The following is a 22446-nucleotide window of genomic DNA, read 5'->3' as shown; positions in this document are numbered from 1 at the left end:
CGTCCCCCACCCACACACATTTTATTAAAAGGCAATTCAATTAATTTTGTGGTTTAAGGGTTCACTCTTACTATGCGAACTGGCAGACGCTGCGCCAACGTGGGTGGAGTGTGCCCCATAGCGTCCACCTCCTTGGCTGTCGAATCACACTTAAATCCAGGACCTGGGTTGATCTTCTCAATGTGGGACCCTTGCACTATATTTTCTCCTACGCATCTAACATTATTGTTCCATTTTTTTTCTCGTGATATCCTAAACATTTCACACACACACACATGTGGCAACATAATAAAAAAATGCAGCATGTATCATGTATGTAACAAAGTATTCCATATGTTCGGAAATAACTGTCGCTCAGTCTTCTTGAGGTGGTCAGGTTAGAGTTTCTTGTTATGTGACGAGATTGTGTGTCAGGTGCTTCAGATGTATGCAAGGGTCCAACGGCGATGACTGCGGCTCCAGGGCGCTGGTCCTTAGGGGCATGTGCACGAAGACTTCCCCGTTGTTATCGACAAAGTCAAGCCGGCTTTGATAGAGGAGCGGCGGCAAGAACACGTTGGCGGCTCGTTTTGGCGGCAGTAATGGCCTCGGAATCTCAATGTAGTTTTAATTATATTTAAGATGCTTTCTCCGGTGAACTTTACCCAGTAACCTCGCATTTTTTACCGAGTAAAAATATCACACATATGCAGATTTTTTTTCTCGAGAAATACACATACTCCTGTCAAACGTGTCGCAAACCGACCTACACGGCTGTACCCGAGCTGAAGGCCCAGCCCATCTATACGTGAGGCCAGCCAGATTCTACCCGACCCAGCCCCCGCCGTCACAGCGCCTCGCCGGCTCTCCGCGACTCCCCCACCGCCCCACCCGAGCCCGCTCCCTCCGCCTCGCCGCTCCGACCCCACCCCGCCGCCGCCGTCACCCACCCTCGTCGGCGCGACGCTGCCGCCGCCGCCGGCCCCCGCACCCCCCCCCCCCCCCCCCCCCCTCTCCCTCTCCTGCACCCGCATCGCCCGCCCCCCATAGGTCGTCTCCGCTTCCAAGTCGCCCGCTCGCCCCCTCCTCCTCCACCTCCCATGAAACCCTAGTTCCCCTCCAAAACCCTGCCCCCAGCACCCGCGCCCGCCCGCCATGTCGCCCCCGCTCCAGGCGCCGGACTACAAGTACGTCACCGAGGAGTGCCTCCGCGAATGGAAGGGCCAGTCCGCCGCCGCCTTCCGCCTCCCCGATCCGGTCCCCAGGGCCCGCTTCCTCTACGAGCTCTGCTGGGCGATGGTGAGCTCCCTGCACTGCTGCGCGAATTAGGTTTTGCTCGGCGAGATGGGTTAGTTGGCTTTTGATTTTGGGGCTGATTGCGCTGCTTGGGCTGTGCAGGTGCGGGGGGACCTGCCGCCCCAGAAGTGCCAGGCGGCGCTCGATTCGGTCGTCTTTGTGGAGGAGGCGCGGCAGGAGGAGTCCGCTTCGGTGCTCGCCGACATCGTCGCACACCTAGGGCAGGATGTGAGTATTCTGAGTCCTTTTTTTGCTGCTGTGTGGTGCTTAGATGAAGTGTGTCCGATTAGTCAATTCGCCATTGAGCATAGCACTGTAATGCAATACTTAGCTGTTGGCCAGTTTGCTGTGTTACTTGTTGTGCCAGCTGAAGTGACAACCTGGTTGAATTGTAAGATGTTTCGGTCATGCATAGATATCTCACTGGTAGTGATAGCATGTGGTAGCTCTGAACAAGTTCTGAAGGCTATGTTTGAAAAAAGTATCCTGCTAAAGGCTATGGTTAAATTATGCCCTTTCTGATGAACATGAAACTACCAGCTCTTGGAATACCACTAGCAAACCTTATAATGGTTGAGAGCGCAAACTTATTCATTATTATTTTAATTATTATAGAGCCGGGGTGTTTAGCTTTCCATTTAGGGGTTTTGTATCCGTAGCAGAAAACAGTTGCCAAGATTGTTGTCATCTATGAGTCGCCAATTGTCGACTGGTACCTGATTGGGTGGAGGCAGGTGACGGGGAGTGTCACTCAGAGATTTGTGGTTTAGTGAACGAATCTATCTTAAATCCAAGATGCATTTATTTCAGAATCATGCAATCTGGATTTACCATTCCGTTCCTTGTGTTGCTATTTCCTTGTAATCATTGAGTGCTGCATTCCTAGTTGATGATCTGACCTGTAGTAATCTGCAGATTACCATTTCTGGTGAATATCGCAGCCGTCTTGTCAAAATGGTAACAGTTTCTTTTAATACTTCTACACCTATTCATATCTTTACCAATGCAAATGGCTATCTATCTTCTTGGTGCCCTACTTTGTTTGGGTGGAGGATTTAGTGCTCACTAATTTCCTTATAAATACTCTTGGCTGCAGACTAAGTCGCTCGTGGAGTCTTCATTGATTGTGCCTAGGCTTCTTCAAGAGCGATGTGAAGTGAGTATTTGTTTTTCGTCATACTTGGTACCATACCTTTCTCCAAACCACCTTTTCATGATTCAAGGCAGCTGACACATGCTGTCTCTGTTTCCTGTATGTGCACATTTGAAGGAAGAGTTCCTATGGGAGGTTGAACTGAGTAAGTCAAAAGGCCAGGATTTAAAAGCCAAGGAGGTATGTGTCACATACTAATACTATGCATATTGTTATCACTTGAGATCATTGCTTCCTGATGTTTTTGTTCGTGCTCATATGAAATACAATATACCATGTCACATTATTGCCGATATCTATTAAACATGGTTCCTGGGCACCATTCTTCTTATTTTGCACACTTCCATTCTTTACCTGTTTACTGCATCATTTTTTAATTGTCGCTTGACATAAATGGCAACAGGTCAGAGTCAACACACGACTTCTTTATCAGCAAACTAAATTCAACCTTGTAAGAGAGGAAAGTGAGGGCTACGCCAAGTTGGTATGTATATCTGCCTGTGAAACTTCTACCTCTTGTTCTTGTAATGGTGTGCATTGGTTCGTTCCATAATTTTTTTTGGAACTTCAGTAACCATTGTTATTTCTTCATGCTATATTATGAAATTGAAATGAGTAACATAACGTAGAAATTTGTCCTTAGTGTGCTCTAGTTTTTTCACTGATGCTTTGGTGAGTGATACTGCCCTCAATTACCGAAGAATATTTGATTGAGTTACTGACTGGACGCATTTACAGTTCAAGGGGAGTGTAAAACGATCAACTAATTCCAGACTTTGATTTAAATTTTGATCCTAAATTACAGAGTAGGACACCTGGAATGCAAAATAGGGAAAGGCTGGAAAGCCAAATAACCTGTATTTCTGAAAGTATTTATTGGAAAAATTGCTATAGAACACTGCACTTGATTAGCATATGCCCAGACACCACAAAATGATGTTATTGCCCAACCACATTATGAAGTTGTAGTCATTTACTGGACACTTTTTCTTGCCTAAAACCGCTAGCATAACCATGCTTGTTTGTTATTAGACACTTTGGTGTCTACTAGCAAATTCACACAACTTTATGACGTGTCTCAGTCTCTGGGCTGTGATAGAATTGGCAATGTCAACCAAGTGCAGTTTTCTGCAGTCAAATTTTCCTTTGTTTCTAACACGTGTTCTACCAAACCTAGAGGGTAAACTCTAATATAGATACTTTTATAAACGATTGTAAGTGTGATTACATTGATTAGATGTAAATATCCACAATTCCACACATGTGTTCTAACTTCTTATACTTCCAATTTGAAATTATTTGAGACTAAATCGCAACCATGTGGGATTTATGGCTAGTTCCATTCTTTGCTTAGTTTGTAAATGATGTGTCTAAAAGATTTACTGGAGCATGGTGTATTTTTTGACCTAGCTGCCTTTGTTTGTCTGTAATTCAGGTAACCCTACTTTGTCAAGTAGGTTCAGATTTGGCTTGCCAAAATGCTTCTTCAGCAACTATCAGCATTGTAAAGGTTCGGTGTTGGTTACTTGGAATCTTCTTTCTTCCCCACATGTTATGATTTCAGCATGTAAACAATTATAACATAATGTTCTTGTGACAGTCATTAATTGGACATTTTGACCTGGACCCGAATCGTGTATTTGACATTGTGAGTTCTCATTTTTTTATCCCGGTATTGCTATCTGATATTGTAAAAGTATGTCACTGCTATAATCTGATTATGTTCTTTCTTATTTGCCTGCTAGGTGTTGGAATGTTTTGAACTCTATCCAGACAACAGTATCTTTTATCAGCTTATACCTCTTTTTCCAAAGGTATTTTGTTAGTCAACCTGTAAAGATTGTTACCATACTTCATGCAGTATTTTCAGCCCATCTTACGGCTTCTCATTTTTACAGTCCCATGCTGCTCAAATTTTGGGGTTTAAATTTCAATATTATCAACAATTGGATGTAAACAGCCCTGTTCCATCTGGCCTTTTCCGAATAGCAGCGCTGTTGGTCAAATCTGGCCTTATTGACCTTGATAATCTGTAAGTTTTCTAGTTGTTATTGTGTTTGTCTACACTTCTTGACCGCAAACTGCTATTTCAGACATCTTCCTTAAATAGTATTTTTTAAAATATTTTGTTATAAATATCTGCAGTAAGAGAAGATCATATTTTTGTAAGGTTTATATACATGTTTTATTTATTTATTTTTAACATCACATTCCTTTTGCGGTTCCCTCTTCAACTTCTGCTCTTATTTTGATGGCCATTTCTTATAACTATGTGATGACTTACACGAGCAGTACTAGACTTTTTTAGGTTATTTTCCTTAGATAGTTAGTACTACAATACCGAGAAAAACAAGATGACTTACACGAGCAGTACTAGACTTTTTTAGGTTATTTTCCTTAGATAGTTAGTACTACAATACCGAGAAAAACAATCATATGTAGTATCAATGGTATTAGTTCTTTTAGTAACTGACTGACCATATCCGTAGTCTCAAGTTAGTGTTGCTGCTGGATCTGTTTGTGTTGCTATATCCTTTCCAACTGCACCTCAGATATTTCATAAATCAAGACACGTTCATGGCTTCTGTTTCAGCTATGCTCATTTACTTCCGAATGATGATGAGGCGTTTGAGCATTTTGGCTCCTTTGTTTCAAGGAAAATTGATGAGGTTAGGATAATTTTCTTGTTGAATTCATTCTGTTCTAAAAAGGATTTGCTGAGTTCCTCAGGGTTATAAATGAGAATTATATGAATGTCACTACAAGGTAATCCCAATGATTTTTATGCTTCAATTTTTAGATTTTAAAAACGACTTCCATTTGAAAAAGGAAAGCAGTACGTGTAAAGTATCTTTAAGCAAACACCATGATACTTCGAGAACATTACCGTGTAAAGTCTGTTTATGCAAATACCATGATAGTTCTTGTAGGAATCACTACATGAGAGGACTAAAAACAAGTTGCCACATTGAAATTGGAACTCGACTGGCAAACATATAAGAGTTGTTCTTTTGATTGTCATCTTGTAGTTTCGGCTTTGAGGAAGTGTCATATTTGCAGTTACCTCAAGTAGAGACACTGATTAAGCTGTTCCACTGGTTGCAGTAACCATGTTTTTAGTGACTGGACATATCTCAAGCTATGCATGCAGATTTGGTCTTACTTTATGAAATGCCTGCATTGATCTTCAATACGCTTTAGTAATTATGGACACATCAGGGATTCAACTTATGGAGTTTATTCATCTCTTTCTTGATCCCAGGCTACTAAAATAGGCAAAATAAATCTTGCTGCTACTGGAAAGGACCTTATGGATGAAGAGAAGCAAGAAATAACGATCGATTTATACACAGCACTGGAGATGGAAAATGATATAATTGATGAACGAGCCCCTGAGATAGAAAAGAACCAGAAGCTTGGACTTCTTCTTGGTTTCCTCTCAGTCCATGATTGGTATTATCTCTAGTGCCATTGATTTAAAATGTATTATAATATTGCAAAGTTTCTTATAATAACATTTCATTGTTATGCTCAGTTGGTATATTTCAAATCTGCAGTAAAACACATCTGTCTTCTTGGACATGTTATAAATGTCACTGATTGACTTCTGCTGTTATTTGCCAGGGACCATGCACAGCTACTATTTGAACGTCTTGCACAGCTAAATCCTGTCGAGCACGTTGAAATTTGTGATGCTTTATTTAGGTTTGTCAACTTCCTCTGCATATTCTATTAGCAGCTTTAGCAGTTGTATACTATTGCCTCTACTTCCGTGAAATATGGCATATGATGGCCCAAATATGTTTATTGTAATGCAATGGTTGAGTTCCCCAATTTATGTTGTTCAATCCTATTGCCTCTACTTCCGTGAAATATGGCATATGATGGCCCGAATATGTTTATTGTAATGCAATGGTTGAGTTCCCCAATTTATGTTGTTCAATCCTACTTCCATTTGTGCAGAATTGTTGAGAAGACTATTTCGTCAGCCTACAGTACATATTGTCAAACACATCACAAAATCACCCGTAACATCGACACTCATATGATGGATGCATCATCTGTCTCTTCACCAAGTTATTTGGTTGATCTGCCGAAGGAGTTTTTCCAAATGCTTGCCGCATGTGGACCATACCTTCACCGTGACACACAATTATTCCAGAAGGTATCCTTAGATCTTTTTTGCTGCATTCTTCTTGTATTAGTACCTGCTCAATATCGTGCTGCCTTATTGGATATGCTTGAGATATTCTTCGTTGCATTTATGTCATAGATTATTAGTTCGTTATATACATCTTTACAAACTACAAAAATACCATATGTCCATATCACAAGTTCATCTCATCAGTGGTTGTTATGACCAGGATTTTGCTTCCTCACTTGTATTGCTGTAATAAATTAAAAAGTAAAAAATGGCCATCCCTGATGCAGAGCAGAGTTTTTGAGCTGGTGCCTACGTCCACCGTCTATCTGCTGTATCCAGCAGGCATAGCGATATGGGTACCGGTCAACTGTCGTATTTAAATGCTCTAAGAGCATCTTCAGCAGCTCCCCTTGTCTCACTCCCTAGATCTCCATATGGGGCCTCTCCCAAAAGATACCCTCCCTATGTTTTGTTTCCTCTCACAACAACAGACTATCCATATTGCACTCCCTAGATTTTGTTAATATCTTGTAACTAACAACATTTTCGTAACACAATTAAGTGCACATTTAGCATCGATTCCCTGAATTCAGCATGCTAATGGTACTGACCCACACCCAAAATGCCAATTAACATGATTATTAGTAATTCCAAGTAACAGAAGACCTGATAAGAAATGATTAGCACCAACCACCAAATTTGCACGGATTAGCACACAAAGCCATTATGACCAGTTATCACTGACTATTATACAATCATAGCACACAAACACCCCCAATCCCATCCTCAAGACTAGGAAAGGTCATATGACTATGAACACCTTTACTTGCAATTATGCACTTCCGCCTGGAGCAATCTAGTGGCAATTTTTTTTGGATATTGTTATTTAATAGCACATTGGATGTGTTCATTTTCAGGTTTGCAGAGTGTTAAAGGTGTATCATGCCTCGTCAAAAGAATCAGCCCGTACAGCAGGTGTAATGTCTCCAGAATCTCAGGTTGAAGAAGCACTTGGGTCATGCTTGCTTCCTTCATTGCAGCTTATACCTGCCAATCCTGCTGTTGATATGGAGATATGGGGAGTTCTTTCCCTTCTTCCTTATGAGGTCTGTCATGCTCCCTGGTCGTTACTTGTTGTACTGCACTACCTTTTTAATCAATCTGGCACTGTTCATGTTTAGGTGCGCTATCGTTTGTATGGTGAGTGGGAGAAGGACACTGAACAAAACCCAATTGTCCTTGCTGCAAGGCAAACAGCAAAGGTTGCCTGCTTATTCCATGCCTGGGTTTTCTTTCTTTCGCCTACCATTTTATCTTGAGTTTTAAATTCACCAGCATCCTTATTTTCTCAATTAGCTGGACACCAGACGGCTCTTAAAACGGCTGGCCAAGGAAAATCTGAAGCAGCTTGGCCGCATGGTGGCTAAACTTGCCCATGCAAATCCAATGACTGTGCTTCGGACAATTGTCCAACAGGTATTTTGAACCAACAATGCACATGCAATATTCAAAGCAATAATAAATACTGCAGTCATATCTGAAACATGCAATATTAATTCTCTGATGTTGGAGATGGCCAACAGTTAAATCTGCTGGCAGCTCCATTTGGACTGTATTCGGCTCTTTATGTTTTTAGCCTAGATGCTGAACTCACAGAGTGCATACTGTAGTTTTAACCCTGGCCACATTAGCTCTCCGTGCACTACATCTGCCAATGGGTATGATCCTTATCAACTATAAGCTTGCAGCAGGCCCTCAAATGCTGGTCTACTGTCACTACGCACCCCTGTGCCATCCCTTTAAGGACTCAGTTGTGGCAAATGTACATTTGGGGGGGGGGTCTTTGCAAATGATTAATGTCAATGGAGCGTGTTTTTTTATTTACATTTTGGACCAGAAAGCATAAGAGCCTCCTACTGCTACTTATTAGTAATAGAATGGTATATGTAGTTATGTACATGTGCAGAGGGAACATGCCCCTTATGGCTACACATCACTTAATGAAGCAACCGATTTGTAGAAGTAGTCTGGCCAAATGATTTATGAATATATTATTTTTAATTTGTTAATTATGACAATTCAATGATTCTGGAAGCTCACCTTTATAATTGCAATCCTTCCTTGACTTGTGTAATTATGCTTTATCTTCAGTTCTTTCATCTTTTTACCTCTACAATACATTGTCACAACTTTCAGGTTGAAGCATACAGGGACATGATAAATCCAGTTGTGGATGCATTTAAATACTTGACTCAGGTATTGGCTGCGTATGTGATGCATGTTTTATACAGATGCTCATGCCCTTTTTAGAGTTGATTGTAATTGTTCTGCATGTGTCTTTGAATTGTTTCTATAAGTCAAGTTTACACCGTTGTCTAAATGTGCTTCTTTTACAGGTGGAATATGATATTTTGCAATATATTGTAATCGAACGGTTGGCTCAAGGTGGTCGTGAGAAAGTAAAGGATGACGGCCTTAACCTGTCAGACTGGCTTCAGTGTCTGGCATCATTCTGGGGACACCTGTATGTAGTTTTGACTCCTGCCTGTGATCATATTATATTTACACAAAACATGATGTGGTGTACTTTAGTTAAACTTGATGATCCAGCGACATTCAGTCATGTATCTTCCTTCTTATTAGGCATATTAAGTGCTTTTGTCATATGGCTTTTATAGAACAAACAATGATCTGGTACTATAACTATTTAAAATTTGCTTTGAGCTTTTGACATTTTTCTGTGTCGTAGTGGTTAGCATCAAACTAAATGTAACGAATATCTGCGCAGGATGCAATTTCTTTTGAATAAATGTTACAAAGATTTCTGTACTTGCATTCTTGCATCGTTAGATAAGCTTGCTATACATTATGTCGAACACTCGCGACAATGATTTTAGACATGCTAATGCAGCATTAGGTAACCAATCTACAACCTAATATTTAGAGGTTTACCTTCTGTTTTACCACTAAGGACCCCTGCCATTATCTTGTGCATAATCTTGAGTTCCCCTCTCATTTGTTTGCTCATTCTGACATCGCGTCTACAGAAGTGTACAATAAAATATCACCATTTGCCAAGACTCCAGATCCTTGTTATTATTTGTTAATCACATTTAATCTTAATGCTATGAAAATGCAAGCAGTAGTTCTATAATCACTGGGGTGCTTGTGTGTCCCTTCCCAATATTACTATTGTCTTTAATTTTATCTTTATGCTTCTATTCTGAACCAATTAACTTTAACAGCTGCAAGAAGCATCTTTCCATGGAGCTTAAATGCCTCTTCCAATACATAGTTAATCAACTGAAGAAAGGATTGGGTACTGAGCTTGTTGTACTTGAGGTTTGTTGGCTATGTCGAAACTTTCTTGCTGCCTTAGTATTGTATGAATCTGAAGTTTAAATTGATGTACCATGCAGGAACTCATTCAGCAAATGGCAAATGTACAGTACACTGAGAACATGACTGATGAACAGGTTGATGCTATGGCAGGAAGTGAAACATTGCGGCTTCAATCTTCGCTGTTTGGATCAACACGGAACTATAAGGTTTTGCGAGGAATCAAGGCCTTTTCTCTATTTCATGATGAGGTCAAATAAACAGCTTACCAAATCGTTTTTTTATAGGTCCTGAATAAGTCTACTAACAAATTGAGGGATTCTTTGCTTCCAAAAGATGAACCTAAACTTGCAATTCCTCTACTACTGCTCATTGCCCAACACAGATCCAAGTAAGATTTTGTCTCAACTTGCTAAATCCTTTGTGCCCTTTCCCCCTCCTTATTTTGTTCTGCTCTCTCGACCAAGTGGACTTCATTTAATATAGGTGACAGACTGATGGTTATTATAGATGCATCCTAATTGAATGCAATTCTTTACTGAATTTCTGTAATCATGCAATTACTTTTTAGGAAATATATGTCGAAGAAAATATTCAGAAAGCAACAATTATGTAAAGCTTTATTATCTGCATTCTGGGGTTCATGTTTTAGCCTAAAAGCTTGTCATATTAAGTTCTTACTCTTTGCATTGCTCTTTTACACTTGATAATGTTGCTATTGTTTTCAGGATTATAATAAATGCAGATGCCACATATATCAAAATGGTTAGCGAGCAGTTTGATAGATGCCATGGAATACTGCTTCAGTATGCCGAGTTTCTTTCAAGTGCTGTAGCTCCATCAACCTATGTTCAACTAATACCTCCGCTGGAAGATCTGGTTTATAAATATCATATCGAGCCAGACGTAATGCACTCATATCTTGTGCACTCCTTTTTTTTCAATGTGCGAGCTGATTTCATAATTTTATCATGCCTCCACTCAAGTAATCATCTTAGCAATTTTCTTCATTATAGGTTGCTTTTCTTATATACCGGCCTGTAATGAGGCTTTTCAAAAGCGCTAACGGTGGCGAGGCCTGTTGGCCTCTGGATGACAATGAAGAAGGGGAGTCTGTATCATATGATGAAATGATCTTGCATGGCGATTCATCTCAGAAGTCAATCATGTAAGCTTTTATGAACATCTGTGGAGAGTCGTTTAATCATCTATTCAATGGTATGGGTCATCACAGACAACGCCTGGCTCACCTACACATGTCTAACGAAATCCATTGCAAAATATTGTCAAAAAACTCTCACATGGAAATATTGCAATACTCTGTGCACTTAGTTGCTGTACTAGTTTAGTCCATTGTCCATTTATTTATTGTGCAGACCACAAATGAACACATTGTAGTGTGATTTCTTTTCAGTTTTTGTTGGAACTTCCAAATACACTGTTTGATTTTTCTTCTTCCAAACGAAGGGTACAAGTGTTTCTGGGAGCATGAAAATAGCACGTCTTAGTTATTCCATTTTCATTTTTGGGTTTATGTTGAAAATAAATTGAGAAGGAAATTACTAAGGATGGTAAGTTCAGATAAATTATATACCCTTTAGAACATTGGAGTACACTTCTGAGAATTGATCCTCTCCTGTTTACCGCTAAAAGATAAGTGAAGATCTTGTGTCCTTGGAAGCTGGTAGGGAACTAGCTACTATGGGTATGTTTGGTTTCAGCCAACTTAGCCCTACCATACAATTGGCTAGGCAAATTTTTATTAAAGCTTTTGGTTGCCCATGAGTTGTCCAATATTGGCTAGAAAATGAACCTACCTTATGCCTTAAGAATGATTGCTTTTAGAAACTTATACTTTAACTGTTTAAGCCTCGTTGAAGTTAACTTTGGTTCAATTTTTCTGTTTCTAAATGAACTTGGTTGAACTTCATTGATAGTATTTTAGGTTTGATTCATATGTAGTTTGCTGTATTCTGTTTTCTTACAGGTGGTCAGATCTTCTCAACACAATCCGAACAATTTTGCCGGCAAAAGCCTGGAACGGTCTTTCACCTGAATTGTATGCTACTTTCTGGGGTTTAACACTGTATGATCTTCATTTTCCAAAAGATCGTTATGATGCGGAAATTAAGAAGCTGCATGAAAATCTCAAACAACTTGAAGATAACTCAGATAACTCTAGCATTGCAATATCACGGCGTAAGAAGGACAAGGAGAGAATCCAAGATTTGCTGGACAAATTGAACAATGAATCTGACAAGCATCAACAGCACGTTATATCAGTGCTCCAAAGACTAACCCGTGAAAAGGATAAATGGCTTAGTTCCAGTCCGGACGCACTGAAGATCAACATGGAATTTCTCCAGCGGTGCATATATCCACGCTGTGTTCTTAGCATGCAGGATGCTGTGTATTGTGCTACATTCGTTCAGATGATGCATTCACTTGGGACTCCATTTTTCAACACGGTGAATCATATAGATGTTTTCATCTGCAAGACACTACAGCCAATGATCTGTTGTTGTACCGAATATGAGGCTGGCAGGCTTGGAAGGTTTCTTCATGAGACCCTGAAGATGGCTTACCATTGGAAGGTAGCTTATTGATTCAAGTGTGCTATACACTCTTCGCCATAGCTTTCCTGATGGTTATTACGTTGTTTTAGTGCTTCTGAGTTTGCATAATACAACTTTTTGCAGAGTGACGAATCAGTATATGAGCGTGAATGTGGAAATAAGCCGGGATTCGCTGTATACTTCAGATTTCCAAATAGTCAACGCGTATCTTATCCTCAGTTTGTTAAAGTATGCTTTACACACTCCTTGAAGTTATGTGTGTCACATAATTAAGCTCTGTACGCATAATTAAGCTCTGTATGTTTGTCATTTCCTTGGTACAGCTTAGTCCTAAAAATTGTAGAACTGGTGATCGCAACATAGAAAGCCTGTTCTGTGCTTTGATCACCATTACTAAAATTTTAGGACTAAATTTTACTCAAGTTGCATGGTACGGTTGTATGTTCGTAAGAGTTCCTAGAGGCGTTTTGTAGTATAAAAGCACAATCTGGTGCACAAGTAAGCTTCTTGTTAGGCATGTAATCAACATAGAAATTAAATCTATTATGTTGCTTCATAGATGACCATATAAAAATAAATTTCGTTCTGTCTTAGCTCAGGAGTTAATCCTGTGAGGAATATACTAATACACAAAACCATGTTTAGGTGCCAACTCCTACTCTAGTGTGCACTGTTTCACACCAGATTTTGATGGACTATTTAATGGATTCACAATTTTGCAAATGAACTCCTTCACAAATTCACAAACTGTCTTCTCATTCAATCTAAATCTGGTGTCTCCAGTGCTCATGAAAGGGCACGTTGTGTGAGACTGTGAGCATGCTAGTTCCTAGATATGGATGCTTCCTCAGGAATAAAATATTTCTACTCATAGTTTGTCAGCTTGTTACATTTGCAAAAATGTGGCAAGATAGCTTGCTCTTAATAACCAGGCCCTGTGTTCTTTTTCATTCAAACGTGTTGGCGCTCAGTTCATGAATTGTGGTGCTGCCCTATCGTGCAGCCTTTTTATTTGAAGAGAATTTCAGTTGTGGCAGTTGTTGCTGCATGTGCTAGGCGTGTTGGCTTTATTGAGCTGTACATTTGGTCAAATGTGAGCTGTGCAACAGTAGTGTAGTGGCTACCTTTTTAATAAAATGTTAATACCTGCAAGTTTCAATGATGTGTATATGTATTTGTACATGTACAAAACGATCCACTGCGTATACTTATTATTTGTGAGCATCTGTACATTTTTCTTGGTGAAATTTCTGTTTCTTGAATCCAGGTATAAATTCAGCATGCTTTCATGGATCCTAGTATCTATTATTGCCATGTGCTGCTTTGCTCTCTACATTTTATTCACGTCACCTGAATTGAATTAACAAAAACAAATAATCACAAGTGAATCTCTAATATCCAAAATTTTATGCTGTTCTCCTGCTACATTCTTTGCATATGTTTTTGAACATCTTTTTTCTGTGCTTTTGAAAGGTTCATTGGAAATGGAGTGGAAGAATTACCAAGGTGCTTAATCAATGTATGGAATCAAAAGAATATATGGAAATCAGAAACGCCCTTATTGTGCTCACAAAGATAACTAGTATTTTTCCTGTCATGCGAAAAAGCGGTATCAACATCGAGAAAAGGGTAAATACATCATTAGTCACCATTTATGATATGCTGCTGGGCTGTTGCTCACAAATATGTTTACCAGGTTGCGAAGCTAAAGGGGGATGAAAGGGAAGATCTGAAAGTACTGGCCACTGGTGTAGCTGCTGCTCTGGCAGCTCGCAAGGTAAGTGTTACCACTTCTTTGCTGGTGCCTTTTTTCCGTATCAGGGGACCTTTGTGCATGATTATGAGATGCATGTGTGGATTTCCCGACTATTATGCAGAGTTCATGGGTATCTGAAGAAGAGTTTGGCATGGGTCACCTTGATCTGAAGCCAGTGCCTGCAAAACCTATTGCTGGTAAGTAGAAGACACAGTTTTTTTCCAGAACCACTATGATTAACTGGAGCATAACTATTCCTTGGATCTCCTACAGGAAATCAGTATGCAGATCCCTCGACAGCAAAAGATCATAGCGTTCGTGCAAAATCTGTAGAGGGTAGGCATGAAAGGTCAGAAAATGCAATGAAGCCTGATGCTCATAAGAAGAATGCCTCGACTACAAACGGATCTGATAGTCAAATACCATCTTCCTCTGCACAAGGAAAAGGTTCAGGGGTTGCACGTGGTGTAGATGAACCTCCAAAACTTTTGTCCGATGATGGAGTTAAAGTCTTGAAGCCTACTGCAGAACCTGAGGTACCTCTCAGTTTATAATGTGGACGGTAACAATTGGGTAATTTATAGGAAAAGCTCATGTGAGCTTGACTCCAAAAAGGGTTTCGGGATCGCAAAAACTTTCTAAAATGTGCATATCGCAATAGTATGTGTATTTGTACATTTTAGTGCAAAATTAGCATTTTATGGACTGCCCACGCACTATAAATGGTGCAAAAATAATTTCTATTTTAGCCCTTCATTCTTCTTTGTTTTCCGCAGATGGATGTACCTTTTTCAGAAAATTTTGCAAGTCGCTAAGTGTATCTCTACGTGTAAAATTTTAGGAATTTTATGGAACTTCAAAACACACATTTTTTGTTTTAAATTTCAAAACAACAGCTTGAGGTGTTTTTGGTAGCACAAAATCCGCTTGTTCCATTTATGGTCCTTTAGTATGTCATGGAACATAGCAGTTATTAGTCAGCCTTTTAGTATTGGACATTTGGTTTCCATTGTTCTAATCATTTTTATTAACAGACTAGAGCGCCACAAAAGCGTGCTGTACAAAATGCTGCAAAGGTATCTAAGCACGATAAGGAAGATGCAAAACCTGGGAGATCTACTAGCAGGGGTCTTAATCAACAAGCCTCTGCTATTCCTGTTGACAGAGAAGTATTGTCTCAGGCAGCTGATGGTGTGCTGGATACTAATCCCACTAGTCCGTTGGTTGGCACAAATGGTAATGTACATCCGGCACCACGAAAGGTATCTGCATCCTCCCAAAGATCAACAGTATTGGCTGCACATAGCGGTGGAACAGCTAATCCCACCGGTGAAGGTGAATCTGCTGACTTGATTGATTCTACCGTGAAACAGCAAAAAAGATCTGTTCCTGTTGAAGAACAAGAGAGGACAGGTAAACGAAGGAAAGGAGAGATTGAAGGCAGGGATGGTGACTTGCCAGAGCACCATACGGAAAAAGAAAAAAAATTGGACTCGCGATCAGTAGATAAATTTCGTTCTGTGGATCATGAGAGAGGTGCTAGTGAGGAACAAAACCTAATTCGGACAGAGAAATTAAAAGAAAAGTTTGATGATAAATATGACAGAGATCATAGAGAAAAAGCAGATCGGTCTGAGAGGCGCCGTGGAGAAGATGTGGTTGAAAGACCAACAGACAGATCATTGGAAAGGAGAGAGCGTTCTATTGAAAAGATGCAAGACAGAGTTCCTGAAAAAGGAAGAGAAGACAGGAATAAGGAGGAGAGGAACAAAATTAAGCATGAACCCATAGATCGAGCACATACTATTAAGAATGAACCCATAGATCGAGCATATACTATTAAGAATGAACCCATAGACCGAGCACATACTGTTAAGCATGAACCCATAGACCGAGCACATACTTCTGATGAACGCTTCCGAGGGCAAAGCTTGCCACCACCTCCACCTCTTCCAACTAGTTTTGTACCCCAATCAGTCGCTGCTAACCGAAGAGATGAAGACAGTGACCGAAGGGGCGGCAGCACCAGGCATACCCAACGGTCGTCTCCCAGGCGTGATGAGAAAGAAAGGTGGCACTTGGAGGAGAATGCTCCGCTCTCGCAGGATGATGGGAAGCACAGAAGAGAGGAAGATCTTCGGGATAGAAAGCGTGAAGATAGGGATGTTTCATCAAGCAAGGTAAACTTTTCTTTACCCCCTAATACTCTTCTGTGATCTGTGATCATTTATTTGCTCACTAGTTCAGTTATATCTATAAAAGTTGATCTGTGTCTTGTGCTCTGTACTTATTCATCTACTGAACAGTTCTATGGCTTTTATGATGTGACTTGGCATGCAATCACTCTTGGGATCGTAATGGACATTCTTGCTTGATCTCTAATACTTTGTTATTTTTACAGGTAGATGACAGGGATAGGGACAAAGGTAATACTGTGAAAGAAGATAGTGATCCTAATAGTGCATCCAAACGGCGGAAGATCAAAAGAGAACAGTCTGCTTTGGAAGCTGGGGAATATGCGCCTTCTGCTCCACAGCCTCCGAGCGTTGGACCTGGTAACTCACAGTTTGAAATACGAGAGAGAGAAAGAAAGGGTGCTATTTCACAGCATCGGCCATCACATGCTGATGACCTTCCTAGGATGCATGCCAAGGATTCAACAAGCAAGACAAGTCGTAGAGAGGCTGACCAGTAAGTTTAGGAAACAATGAAGTTTCCACTTTGCAATGTGTTCTTTATACCTTATTAGCTGTCATGTGAAACACACAATCTGTTTGGGAAGGATCAGTTTCGTCGACTGAACGAAGTTGCAAAATCGTCGCTTTTACAAAAAAACCCTTAAATTTCAGATGCTCTGCACATACAAGATCGTAAACTGCAATATCCTGTGCAAATTGTGGCACATTTTTTCTTTAACCTCTTCTAGTATGCCTGTTTCTAAATTGAAGAAAAATATTTAGTCAAATAAAATAATGATTGCATTCCCAGGTTACAAGTCGTTATGCAGGTAAAGTATGTAGGAAATTCACCATTGTACCTTCATAAGTTTTAATAGATAACATGGTGTCATGCACTTAGCTAGGTACGGTATGGCTGGTAACTAAGCACTTGTGTTCCCAAGCTAGCGCTATTTAGAAAGCTACCTCGAAGGTTGTTTAACAACTGAAAAGCATAAATACTCGTGTGCAATAATGATGTAGAGAAACACATAACTAAATAGTTGTCATTTTGTTAGCACACCAATAGCTGCGTGACGCAGACAGTTCAATGGAGTAATGCCTTACCAAGAATTGCTAGCATCCAAAGTATTTGTTTCCATTGATGGAGAACTATGAGATTTATGACCAATTTTAGCCGTATGGGCGTCACCGTTAAATCCTAGCTCTACCAAAACCAAGGTCAATGTTTGGTTTATGCAGAATTGGTACCCCCTCCGGTCGGGTTTATACATGGTTTTCGAGTCGATGAGTTGACGAGTAGTTCAAGGGTAGCGACTCGTCGACGAGTCGAGCCTGGCCGATCGACGAGTTGTGACTAGTCTCGACTAGTCGAGGGGTTTGAGTCAACCCTTGCAGTGCGACTCGTCGACTAGTCACGACAAGTCGCGCGACTCAGAAAACCATGGGTTTATAACGTCGGTGTGGATTTTAGGTTCTCAATTTGACTGATGAAACATTTGTTATATCTAAAACTGTATCATCGGATTCGTTTTCAAATAAAGTTTCTAAACATATATATTTTTGGTGGCATATAACATATATTTTATTAGTTAATTGAGGGACTAGGAACACGTGCACGCCCTATACACCTGACCGGCGGGAGTACTACTTAAAAATAGGGAGTACTCGAAGCTTACTCTTGTTCAAGTCGAACGACTCGTCGACGAGTCGAGCCTGGCCGGTCGACGAGTTGTGACTAGTCTCGACTAGTCGAGGGGTTTGAGTCAACCCTGGCAGTGCGACTCGTCGACTAGTTGCGACAAGTCGCGCGACTCAGAAAACCATGGGTTTATAATGTCGGGGTGGGATTTTAGGTTCTCAATTTGACTGATGAAACATTTGTTATATCTAAAACTGTATCATCGGATTTGTTTTCAAATAAAGTTTCTAAACATATATATTTTTGGTGGCATATAACATATATTTTATTAGTTATATTAAATTGAGGACCTAGGAAGTTATTAAATTGAGGACCTAGGAACACGCGCACGCCCTATACACCTGACCGTCGGGAGTACTACTTAAAAATAGGGAGTACTCGAAGCTTACTCTTGTTCAATGCAATATACTCTTCTATTGGAAGCACATTTTAACAGTGTGATTGTTCGTGTTGTCATATATGTATTTTAAATTTGTGTTGATCTTTCTGTTGGTTTAGTGTAGCTTGAGCTTTTTGCTATAAATTTGTTGTCACATTGATATGAGTAGGCTTAATATCTTTCCTTAAAAATGTAGCAGCAGTAAGGTATATATTAAAAATAAGGCTGCAGAAGATGATTACATAGGTTGATGTTCTTTCTAAATCTGCACAAAAGTAAAAAAGTTATGTAATGGCTTCTATGTCAGCCACAATTTTTGGTATAGATCTATTTTTATGTATATACTCATGGCTTCTATACGATTTGTTTCCCTAACAATCCTTTGTTAAATTGCAGAACACATGATAGAGAGTGGGAAGAGGAGAAGAGGCCAAGAACTGAAGCAAAAAGGAAGCATCGGAAGTAGGTTCCTGCGGGTGTCTTGATGATTGTCACATAACAAGATTTCACTTGGCGACGCGCACCTGCGAACAAGCCGCTTTCTTGTAGCAGGAAGATGTATCTGGGCATATTTGAACTATTCAGCGTGCATGCCTCACTCCATGGTTTTAGAAAGGTTTGCTGGGGCTTAAGGGGACCAACAGGATAAAACCTTCAGCAGTGCTTCGTCTATGCTGTCCAGATGCAAATTGTTGCGAAAAATGTTGATTGCAAGGAACATATATGGTCGGTTATAGAAGTCGTTATAAACATCTTAGCAATGTGGAATGTAAGGAACAAGGGCCATACCATGAACTTAGACGGATTTGCTGTAAACAAGGATGAGCAGTTTGTCGTCCAGCTATTTTTGTAATTCATTTTGTACCAACTGCAGAGAGTTTTGCTGTGGGAAGCATTTGGGCTTCCTTTTTTGCACTGTCTAGGAGGAATAGCAGGGGGGTTGTGAGTAGGTTGTACATGTACAGTTACAATGGTTGCATGAACCGTTGCGTTCTAGATGTTAAACTGAGATGGTTGCATGAATCGTCGTGTTCTAGATGTTAACTGAAATGGTTGTCTGAATCGTCGTGTTCTACTAAATGTTACTCCCTCTGTAGAGATATATAAGAGCGTTTAGATCGCTAACGCTCTTATATTTCTTTATGGAGGGAAGTAATGAGATGGTTGCAGTTCATCATGTAGTGTGGTGGTTTTGTTTTGGTCGTTGTCGACTGTCGCCTTCATTGTATCTGTGTGATTTTTACCTTCAAGTCTGTGTGGAACTTGGAGCTTGTTTGATCCCGGGTTCCTGGCAAGAGCAACTCGTTTGGTTTAATGCTGCCAAATTTTGGCAAACGTCTTTTCCTGGCCTGGTGATTTAGTTCGTTTGTTGCAGATTATATGTCTGGGGCAGTTGTTGACCAATGGAAAATAACGTTTGTAGTAGCAATTGTCAACAAGTACGTTTCTGCTTCAGTGTTCAGAACGTAGTTGTAAGTTAAAAACAAAACGAGCTCCCTCTCAGAACAGAGTGCAAGCGATACAAGTTCGCAACACAGGCATCCAGGCCCATTGCGTGGGTTGCAGAGGATGTCAACAATATTTTCTTCCCATGCATCTCCGCTAGCTGTCGAGTAGGGAGCGGGACAGGAGTGACATCCCCGCAGACTTTTATACTACCACCTCCTTACCAATATATACAACATGTTTGCAGTTCAATTTGAACTACAAAAACGTCTTATATTTTAGTACAGAGGGAGTACTATATTTAGTTGCCTGCTATCTTGTGATGAACCTTCAAGGTTGTGCTTTATTGTTTCCTGAATTATTAGCTACATGACCGTTGTAAAAGACCAAGAACCACAAAGTGAGCGCCCCGTCCAACCCCAGACTGAAGGACTGCATATCGATTATTACTGCTCCGCGCACAACCTCCAGGTACGACAAATTACGGTCAACTTGCAGATCACATAACACACACGCACGCTTGTATGTATATAGGCTACGTGTATTGGTGCGGCGGGCACGGCAGATACTGCTTCGGGGGCGGGCAGACGCCGCGGAGCACGGAGGTGCACGTCGTCTCGCCGACGCAGGCGAGCTGCACGCAGCAGTACTCCTTGATGGGGTGGTTCTTGACGCCGTCGAAGAGCGCCAGGATGAACTCCCCCGCGCACCAGCTCGGCACGCCCGTCACTGTCTTGTAGCACGGCTGCGGGGGGCTGCGGCCGCCGCAGGCGAACGGGACGGCCTGGAGGAGGAGGAGCACGCACAGGCCACAGAGGCAGAGTTGCCGGAGCGCCATGGCCGGTGGTGACTGGTGCTTGGCGGCTGTTTGATCTGGATCGGTCGAGGCGGCGGCGTTTGGAGGCGGTATATAGAGGGGGATGTAATGGCCGTACTTACTTTTTCCTAGCACGTTTTTATTAGATGCTTTTTGTGTTTTCTGCCTAATTTGTGCCGTAATATTTATCTTCTTCTTTTGGATGAAGTAATTCTATACAAGTTATGAATATGCAGGAGGATATTAAATGTTTGGAAGCCGGCCTTAATCCATTAATTAAGATGAAAAGAATTGCCTGATTAATTAACAAAAAACCAGTCGAAGATCGAGGAAAGTACAATGTGCAATATAGTATGTCTATGGTAAGCCCCCCTCCCCCCCCCCCCTCACACAAACACACCCACCAGAAAGGTCATCTCCAAAATTTGATCAGTTGCAACTTCTAGGCCCATTTCAAGGCATATAGTAGTTTTTTCATTGTGATGACTGCCTTCCTTTCTCATGATATTAGTTAATGCTTCATGTATTTCTCCAAAAAACAATTGATGCTTCATGTAAATGTATTGGTAGTGGACAGCCGTGTAGTTGAGGGGGCAAGGTGCTATTAACGCATTGTATCTTAAGCAGATCATACACATTTAGACACAACTTCTCTAAGGATTTGTATCTTATGGTACTGTATCTACAAAATCTCTTATTTAATGTGTTTTGTGATAGAAAAGACCTAGGTTATCTTGAGTTCGACGCTAAAAGCTGTCTCTATATTAAGATATTAAGATATAATATCTCTCTTTCCTCATCCTATATTCTTAAATCGTTCATTCCTATTCTCTCGACATGCAAAGTGTTCACCTCAACGGCCAAGTAAGCCATGCATTTAAGTCTTCTCTCAACATGCATACAGTCCACCACAACATCCCCATTATGCCATGCATTTAAGTCTGCCGCATAAGCGGGTCATGCATTTAAGTTATAAATTACAATTACTTTTGCATTAATCTATGCATGTAATGTTTCCAAATCATACGTGCATATGCATGTTAGTTATCCTTCACGTTTTGTTTGAAATGACATTTTTTATTGTAATTAAAAATATTTTTTCTATTTTTAGACACTCCATTGTTTTTCTTGATTTTCAAGATTATATTTTCTTTGCATTAAATTTAGTTATTTTTAGAAAGTATTTTTTCATTTATTTTAACAAAGTGCTACATCATTTTTTCTCTTGGGTGGTAGGTTTTAGATAAGGTATTCAATGTAATAATGGGACTACCCTAAAGATGCAAATCAAATGGTCACTTTGCAATTTTTTTTTGGAAAACTCTACATTTGGACATGATTTTTGTTGCGACGATTGGACATGATATCTTGGAGATGAGCTTAAGAAAACGAAGTGGAAGGATTACATCTTTTGCATGGCGTCAAAGGGAGAGTATTTTCCTTGGTTCACAAATTACTCTAAAGGTTTCTTCTTGTACCTCACATTTTGAAAAGATGCGTGTGCCTCTGAAACCGATAACTTTCTCAAGAGTCAACTAGGTCCAAATCCATCAAATTAAGGATGGAGTGCTATCCTTGTAAGAGTAAAAGGGTCGACGATCCATTTAATTGTGGTTTTTTAACGATTGCTTCTAATAGATTATAAATAATTTGTCAAATCATGTCATGTTAATGCATTATTT

At 40.4% G+C, this 22446-nt stretch overlaps 2 protein-coding genes across 2 annotated transcripts; one reads left to right on the top strand and one right to left on the bottom strand.

The window, feature by feature from the left end:
* The first annotated feature begins 962 nt into the window (after positions 1 to 962).
* LOC125546147 (THO complex subunit 2-like) lies at positions 963 to 19524 on the top strand. The gene is made up of 33 exons (XM_048710310.1): positions 963 to 1278; positions 1378 to 1503; positions 2191 to 2232; positions 2372 to 2431; positions 2546 to 2608; positions 2832 to 2912; positions 3864 to 3938; positions 4029 to 4076; positions 4174 to 4242; positions 4327 to 4460; positions 5022 to 5097; positions 5691 to 5881; positions 6053 to 6133; positions 6392 to 6593; positions 7490 to 7678; positions 7754 to 7834; positions 7929 to 8048; positions 8769 to 8828; positions 8969 to 9096; positions 9818 to 9914; positions 9992 to 10120; positions 10199 to 10302; positions 10640 to 10817; positions 10928 to 11079; positions 11899 to 12505; positions 12611 to 12715; positions 13961 to 14116; positions 14184 to 14264; positions 14365 to 14440; positions 14517 to 14779; positions 15278 to 16423; positions 16645 to 16934; positions 18898 to 19524. Exons 1-33 carry the CDS (start codon positions 1135 to 1137, stop codon positions 18965 to 18967), a joined length of 5424 nt encoding a protein of 1807 aa, XP_048566267.1. The 5' UTR covers positions 963 to 1134; the 3' UTR covers positions 18968 to 19524.
* A 772-nt stretch (positions 19525 to 20296) lies between these two features.
* On the bottom strand, positions 20297 to 20815 carry LOC125549364. Its single transcript, XM_048712799.1, has one exon. It carries the CDS (start codon positions 20783 to 20785, stop codon positions 20483 to 20485), a length of 303 nt encoding a protein of 100 aa, XP_048568756.1. The 5' UTR covers positions 20786 to 20815; the 3' UTR covers positions 20297 to 20482.
* Between the last annotated feature and the right edge of the window lie 1631 nt (positions 20816 to 22446).

This window comes from Triticum urartu, chromosome 3 (assembly GCF_003073215.2).
Source record: "Triticum urartu cultivar G1812 chromosome 3, Tu2.1, whole genome shotgun sequence".
Lineage (NCBI taxonomy): Eukaryota > Viridiplantae > Streptophyta > Magnoliopsida > Poales > Poaceae > Triticum > Triticum urartu.
This window is presented reverse-complemented; position numbering and strand designations above follow the sequence as displayed.

Coding starts and splice junctions, on each gene's coding strand:
- LOC125546147 (XM_048710310.1), top strand. CDS start 1,135: ATGTCGCCCCCGCTCCAGGCGCCGGACTACAAGTACGTCACCGAGGAG. Junction 2,233..2,371: donor GCAGCCGTCTTGTCAAAATG/GTAACAGTTTCT, acceptor TCTTGGCTGCAG/ACTAAGTCGCTCGTGGAGTC. Junction 14,780..15,277: donor AGCCTACTGCAGAACCTGAG/GTACCTCTCAGT, acceptor TTTTATTAACAG/ACTAGAGCGCCACAAAAGCG.
- LOC125549364 (XM_048712799.1), bottom strand. CDS start 20,785: ATGGCGCTCCGGCAACTCTGCCTCTGTGGCCTGTGCGTGCTCCTCCTC.